At 50.4% G+C, this 8,092-nt stretch overlaps 1 protein-coding gene across 1 annotated transcript; it reads left to right on the top strand.

Moving 5' to 3' along the window:
* The first annotated feature begins 855 nt into the window (after window positions 1–855).
* Window positions 856–3,515, top strand: LOC120640241 (wall-associated receptor kinase 1-like). The gene is made up of 3 exons (XM_039916098.1): window positions 856–1,750; window positions 1,850–1,993; window positions 2,149–3,515. Exons 1-3 carry the CDS (start codon window positions 856–858, stop codon window positions 3,378–3,380), a joined length of 2,271 nt encoding a protein of 756 aa, XP_039772032.1. The 3' UTR covers window positions 3,381–3,515.
* The last annotated feature ends 4,577 nt before the right edge of the window (window positions 3,516–8,092 follow it).

The raw sequence follows: 8,092 nt of genomic DNA, 5'->3' as shown, positions 1-8,092 counted from the left end.
GAGGTGAATGTAGTATACAATTTTTTTTATTTTTGTGTATAAAGAATAACTAAACATTTAAACACGTGGGGGCCACATGTTTTTATTTTTTTTACAATTTTATTTTTTTTATTATGAATTATATTTTTATTATTTTTTTATTATGAACAGTGCCAGGGCCCACATGAACAGTACTTCAATATTATTATTTAGCATGAACAGTGCCCCCCGGGGCCGCATGAATAGTGCCGCCGGGCCCACGTGGGGCCGCGACTCACGGCAGCGCTCCAAATCTTGGAGCTTTAGTATATGTACTCAATATGCTAATATATTCCATGCACGAATATTTACGAAGAAATCAAACTATGCCACCAATCTGACGGAATTGTCTTTTACTTACCTAACATTCCTAGGATCAGGCTATTAAGGGACATCCATAACGAGACATACTTTTTTTCAACTATCCTTTTGTTCAAGCACGTGTGAACATTTTTCTGCATCATTTTTTAAGCATTCATGTTGGGGCTTAAGTGGTCCGCAATGGCTATATATTTTACTAGCTATTATGACGTGGACAGAGAAAAAGTAGGAGAGAGTAGTCACTAGCGATGAACAAATAGTCTATCTATTTCATGTATTTCAAGAATTTGAGAGATGAGCATGTGGGTCCACTAGAACAAGAAGGTACAAAATAGTCTTTTCTTTTATCTCTTGCCTCCACGTCAGCTAACTACGTAGCTAGCATCATTGCGGACACCCCTAAACTTGTATAGATGTATGCAAAGCAGAAACTTAGGTGCATTATATGGAGTCCACTAATTTAGCTGACCACTGGAGTATCACGGTTTCTACTTTCTAGTTATCCAATCCACGAGTATGGAAGCGCGCTTTCTACATATTGGCCTGGGACTTCTGCTTCTTTTGGCGGCACAACACGCCCCTGTTATTGCCATTCCTGGCCCTGAATGCCAAACGAAGTGTGGCGAGGTTGACATTCCGTACCCGTTCGGCATCGGCGACAACTGCTCGCTATCGCCAGGCTTTAGCACCAGCTGCCGGGAGGTCCAACATGGTGTCTACAAGCCATTCCTTGGTAAATATGAGCTACTCAACATTTCCTTGGTTAATGGCACCATCCGGGAGCTGAACAACATCTCTACATACTGCTATAACCCGTCCTCGCGTCTCATGAAGTCCCATATTTGGCCGCACGATGCAAGGCTTTCCCCATATCGGTTCTCAGATGTCCACAACAAGTTCACAGTCATTGGGTGCAATACCCTCACCTACATCAAAGACAGGAACGGTACGGCCTACCAGAGTGGGTGCGTCTCAACATGCCAGAATCTGACAGACGTAACAAACGGATCCTGCTCTGGCATGGGCTGCTGCCAGACAGCGATACCCAAGGGGATGGACTACTATGAAGTCGCCTTCAGCAGTGGTTTCAACACAAGCCAAATTTGGAGTTTCAGTCGTTGCAGCTATGCTGTGTTGATGGAGGCGGAGTCGTTCAATTTCAGCAGCACGTACATCAGCACGACAAGGTTCAACGACACAAACACCGGGCGAGTACCCCTGGTGATGGACTGGGCGATAAGAAACGGGACGATGTCGTTGGCGTGTGAAGAAGCCAAGCTGAACAAGACAGGCACTTACGCATGCCTCAGCAGCAACAGCGGGTGTGTGAACTCCAGGAATGGACCAGGCTACCTGTGCAATTGCTCCGAAGGCTACGAAGGCAACCCGTATCTTCCATACGGATGTCATGGTAACAAATAGCAAATGTGCTAAAGATTCAATATCTTTGTAAAATTTCAATATCTCAACATTGTATTTATCGTTATTTGTTTTCCTCTTCTTTCTGCAGATGTTGATGAGTGTAAGAACAGCCCATGCCCATCAGGAGGTGTTTGCCACAACACAATAGGAGGATACCGATGTTCGTGTCGAGTAGGACTTAAGTTTTCGGCACAAAACAACAGTTGTGACCTTGATACCAGCCTAATAATTGGTAACATCCTCACCAAGCTAGACAATTAGCTTCTATCTTTTCTATATCCAGCTACGATTCCTTCTCTTAATGAAATACATGCTTATCATGAAAATATATCCGGCTATGATCGCTCAAATTATAGAACTAAATAGTTAGTTATTTACCTAATGCAGGTGTTACACTAGGCAGTGCCGGTGGCATTCTGTTTCTCGCTGCAATTGTTGTTGTTCTTACTCGGAGGTGGCAGAGAATTGTTCAGAGAAGGCTTAGAAAGATATATTTCCGGAAGAACAAAGGAATTCTCCTAGAACAGCTGATATCTTCGGACCATACTGCCAGTGATGGCACGAAGATATTCTCTCTTAACGAGCTAGAGAAGGCAACCAACAACTTTGATCACACACGTGTGGTCGGCCGCGGCGGCCACGGCACGGTCTACAAGGGCATCCTGACTGACCAGCGTGTGGTGGCTATCAAGAGATCAAAAGTTAAGGAAAACATCGAGATCGAGCAGTTCATCAACGAGGTGGCCATACTCTCACAGATCAACCACCGGAACGTGGTGAAGCTCCATGGATGCTGCCTCGAGACTGAAGTGCCTCTACTTGTCTACGAGTTCATCTCCAACGGCACTTTGTATGACCTCCTGCACCGTGAGCAAAATGACATCTCACTACCGTTATCTTGGGAGGAGCGCCTAAGGATTGCCGTCGAGGTCGCCGGTGCGCTGGCGTACCTACATTCAGCGGCTTCGATGGCCATTCTGCATAGAGACATCAAGTGCATGAACATACTTCTGAACGACAGCTACACAGCAAAGGTTTCAGACTTTGGTGCGTCGAAGTCAATACCAATTGATCAGACACATTTGATCACTGCCGTGCAAGGAACATTCGGGTACTTGGACCCAGAATACTACCACACTGGACAACTTAACGAGAAGAGCGATGTTTACAGTTTCGGTGTCATACTTCTCGAACTGCTGACAAGGAAGAAAGCAATAGTTGAGAATGGGAGCGGCGAGAAGCAAAACTTGTCGAGTTTTTTCTTCGAGGAGATGGGGAAGAGGCCACTTGATGAGATAGTTGACAGGGAAATTTTGGAGGAAGCAAGCGAGGAAGCGATTATGAGTATGGCTCGGCTGGCTGAGGAGTGCCTCAGCCTGACACGAGAAGAGAGGCCTACCATGAAGGACGTGGAGATGAGGCTGCAGATGCTGAGGGCCCGTCAAGGCGTTGCTCCGAAGAAGAGGAGGGACGACGAAGCGACCCGTCGCTGTGAAGCAGTGAGAGCCAACATGATCATTGGTGCCATTCCGGTGGCTGCTGCTACTGCTAGTCAACACGGCTCGCGCCAGTACAGCCTAGAGCAGGAGTTTGTGCTGTCCTCACGTGTGCCGCGGTAGATTGTGTCGGCATTACATGTGGATGTTTTCTGTATTCTGATTGCTTGCTGTGTTCTTATACTTTCGTATACTGCAAATAGAATAAGCAGGAACTTAATCTTATTTGAGCGATTGAATCCAGCGTTCCTAATCTTTTATGCAATTCTCCCTCCATTATTTTTAATCGACTTATTTCATCTTGGCACAATGACCAAGGAGGACCCTTCTTATCATCCATTAATTATTTCTCTTTAGTAGAAATGATTTTCCATGAGGATTCCTCGGTATCGACGCCATTATAACATGGACCGATATATTTTCTAGAGGAGTTACTCTGCTCGAGAGAACTAAAATGGTCGCCTAGGTTATTTTCGAACGGCAACTCAAATAGGATTATAAAAGAGAAATTTGGGATTCTAGTGACTAGGTGAGTTCCCAATTACTAAATTCGAAACTTCTAGTAGTGACTAGGTGAGTTCCCGATTCCTCAAAATTGATCATCTTCAAACAACAAATTTTATTAGCTTAATTACTCACTTTCCTCAAGTGAACTTCTTGATTACTAAAAAAATGAGTATCTGCAAGTAACAGATTGTGTTACCTTAGTTTCCGGATATGAGAAATTGCCAAGTCCTTTTACTGCAAAAATACATGAACAGTCTGCCATTTACTCTCATGAAAATAAATTAGGCTGATAATTTATTTGTAAGACTATGATGACAACAGATAGAGTTTTATTGTTCATTACATCATTGTAGTAGCCTTCTTGTTCTCTAATATAATTTTGTTTGCACAGCTCGTGGTTTGTATATAAATTAATAGTCCATAGTCATATGTTCCTTTGCTTTTTTTAGTCAAGGAACAAACTAACCATATCAAAATTTGTTCCTGTTACTGGATTACTGCTACTACATGTTTACAGCATTGACCTGAGAACAAAAATTATATGTCCAATCCAGGCACTTAGTTTTGGACTAGCTGCTGTAGCAAATTCTTGAATCTTGACATTTATGCTCTCCTCAAGAGGTATATGAAGTCTAAATGCTATTGTTAGCCATTTTCCTGTTTCTATCTACCTTGTTTTTTCGGCCGTATTGCACTTGCCTCATTGTATGTAGAACATGTTCAGAGATCCAGTGCTCCATTGGAAACCGAAGATGCCAATTTCTTTTGCTTCAAAAATCTGCTGGACCTTTAAACCTGCAGGACTCTTCGAATTCTTGAATCTGTTATTTCATATGTGCTCAGGTGAGCTGCGCGTGTCGACGGCCTAGGCCGGGAACAGCTGGGTAGAGGTGGACCCTGTCATGGCGCGTCGTGGAGGTAGCGCATGCATGCCGCGCATCGGCGGCGTATCCAATGCAGGCCATCGAAGCTGGACGGGGACGACGCGTCTTGTTCCCATGGCTGGTGGCAGCCCACACCTCGCGGGCCTCGCGCACGAGCTAATCATCCACGTCGGGGCAGGTGGAGAGTGGAGGCCCTCCCAGACGCACCAGGCGAGCAGGGAGCTGGTGATCAGTGACAACGTCCCCCGGAGGCTCTCGTCGAGGTCAGGCAGGGCACGCAGGGGAGGTGGCGTCGCGGCGACGAGTCAGGGGCGGACGGTAAATCAAATGCCGGGGTGAACGGTATTTCAAATACCGTCCACCCCTGGGTCCCTGCCAGTCGTTGGATGGAGCACGTGTGTCCAGATCATGTGAGCTTTTCAACAGGGACTCGTTCTGGTCAGTCGTCTGCAGCACGCGGCGTGACGCTGGAGTCCGCAGACGGCGTGGTCCGCGGCGGCGGTAGCGCTCAGCCTTGGTGGCGACTGCCCATCGAACGACGACGCCGGAGGTCTCGCCGCTTCACTCCTCAAGCGAAGCTCGCTTGATGAGCTCTTGACGACCCGGGCAAGGAGATGGCAAGCCGGCTGACCGGCTTCGGAAGACCGGAGACGCACGCAGTCGCTGGCCCAAACCACATCGCCACCCGTCGATCTGCCTGGCCAGCATGTACCGAGCTCGACCTCGCCGTCGAATCCACGATCTTGCCGGCGAATCTCCCGAACCCATGCGGCGGCTTGCGTTCCGTGAGGTAGACGAACTAGCTAGCCGACGCTGTCTCCAGCACTCCTGCCACTCCTCGACATGCGAAAAACCTCTTCCCATTCCGCCGCGACCTCCAAGGAGCCGTGCATCAGCTGGAGGGCGTCTCCGAGAAACGCGATGCGCCTTGTCTTCTTCCTGCTCCCTCGATGAATCCGATGTCTACCTTTTCTAGCCTCAGCAGGGCGACGAGCTTCGGGAGGACGGCGCTCATCGCCCCCGGAGGACACGGGAACTTGTCCCAGAGTGGTAGGCCGGCGCGGCGGCTCTCCGGCGAAACACGACACGCAGCGGAGGCAGCGCCGAGTCGCCGACCAGGGGCGGACGGTAAGCCAAATGCCGACCGGGGGTGGACGGTATTGCAAATACCGTCCACCCTTGGATCCTGCCGTCCGTCGGATCGAGCACATGTGGTCCAGATCATGCGAGGTTTGCCCAGGTAGGGACTTAGTCGTCCTCGCCGGTCATCTGGCAGCGCGCGGGTGCTGGCAACTGGCATGGGTGGCGCTGCACTAGACTGCCGGAGGCCAATGGTGCAGCGGCGGTGCTCAGCCTCGGTGGCGAATGTCCCCCGATCGACGGCGCTGAAGGCCAAGAGAATTAAACAAGCTCGCCGGATTAGCTCTGGGATTGGGCAAAGCATCGTCCATTGGCCCGAGCAAGGAAGTGGCCGGCCGGCCGGCTTCGGCAGACCGGCGATGCGCGAGGTCGCCGGCTCGATCCACGTCACCGGCACCCGGCTGCCTCCTGTTCCAGGTAGGCGATGGATCGGGAGCGTGAAAGTCTGAGTGTTTCGCATGCTCGTAGTTCAGAGTTCAGTCTGGGCGTGTTGGCGCGGCGCATCACGATCGCGGTCGAGCCCGCGCCGTTCGCCGTCCTGCGTGCCCTCTCGGCAGCTCAACGCGGAGCACCGCCGGTGGAAGTAGTGGACCATGTACGGGTACGCCATCGAGTGGCACGGCACCACGACTGCTTCACCTCTCGTATGCTTGCCACCGCCGCGCCGCCGATGCGCACGACCCGCGTTCAGTGCCACGGCGTACCTTGCGCCGGCGGCCTCCTCCTCCTCCTCCACGTGGACGATGGTGATGACGGAGGGAGGCGCTCCGGCGAGGCATGGCAAGCAACGGAGGCGGCGCCGCGGCGCCGACCAGGCGCGGACGGTGAACCAAATGCCGACCGGGGGCGGACGGTATTTCAAATACCGTCCGCCCCCTGGGTCGCTGCTATCCGTTGGATCGAGCACGTGCGGTTCAGATCATTCAAGGTTTGCACAGGCAAGGGACTCGGTCGTCATCACCCCTCGCCTGCCAGCGCGCGGGAGCTGCGGTGGCGCTACACCGGAGCTCCGACGGCACGGCGGCGGTGCTCAGCCGCGGCCTCGGCGGCGAGTGTCCGCCGATCGACGACGCCAGAGGCTTCGCCGCTTCATCGTTCAGGAGAAGCGCGTCCCGTTAGCTCTGGGCAAAGCCTCCGTGGCCCTGGGCAGCGGGGAAGGACATGGCCCGCCGGTGGCCGGCCTCGGCGGACCGCAGATGCGCGCGGTCGCCGGTGAACCACGTCGCCGCCTCCGCCGGCACCCGGCTTCCTCCTGCTCCAAGCTAATCAGACTAATTTTAGTTGTTGAAAAGAGGAGACTGAAATTTTCAGTTCTGATTACTTCAGTTTCAGTTCGATCATTCCGGTTCGATTTTCCTGTCTCGATTCATTATGTCGTGCAGCAGCATGGTTTGGCCTGCCAGACTACTAGTTGCAGCCCAGTTCTCCGGCTGCTGGACTAGTCGTCTTCGTTGACTGGCAGAGTCTAGTCACCGGCGCGTGTTGCCTGGAAGGGACACTGACGTGGTATACCTTCTTTGGAAATTTCTAATAATGGCTGTGTTTAGTTCCAAAAAACTCCCCCCCAAACTCCAAACTTTCCATCATATCTCCATCACATCAAAACATTAAATATAGTAAATGACTCATGCATGGAGTACTAAATGTAGTTAAATAAAAAAATTAATTACATAGTTTTGATGTACGTTGCGAGACGAATCTTTTGAGCCTAGTTAGGTCATGATAGGACAATATTTGCCACAAACAAACGAAACGTGCTACAGTGCGCTACAGTAACTGATGTGACTTTTCGCATCCACTTTTTACACATCTAAACACACCCAATAGCACATGACGAATCCAACCGCGACGTGGAAAGGTGCCCGTGCGGGACCTCGCAGTTGACTGACCTGGCTCGGTTCTGCTCCAAGAAGCACCCCCATCAGGACCAAATAGACTCGCAAAATGAGAGGCTTGCGGGGTGCTGGCGCCCTAAAAAAAAAGTGACAAGCTGCTGGCTTGTGTTTATTTAGTCATCACAGAATTCGAGGCTGCATTGTGTCATTCCTTTTATCTGAGAAATGAGAGGCCAATATTTTGCATTAGTTTGATTGTCAACTACGTTGCTACTATATGTTGCTATCTGCTGCTTTCTTCTCGCTAATGAGTACCAGAGCACCAGATAGGGAATAATTGCAGGCCCCGTTTGCAAACGACAAAGTCTCGAGACTTAAGCAGTCTCCGTCTCTGCTGCTGCGTCTTGACTCGTCCCGACGACCTGTACAGTAATGCGGATGTGCTCTTCCTATATATAATTCAACGACA

The sequence above is a fragment of the Panicum virgatum genome, chromosome 7K, assembly GCF_016808335.1.
Source record: "Panicum virgatum strain AP13 chromosome 7K, P.virgatum_v5, whole genome shotgun sequence".
In the NCBI taxonomy this organism is placed as follows: Eukaryota; Viridiplantae; Streptophyta; class Magnoliopsida; order Poales; family Poaceae; genus Panicum; species Panicum virgatum.
This window is presented reverse-complemented; position numbering and strand designations above follow the sequence as displayed.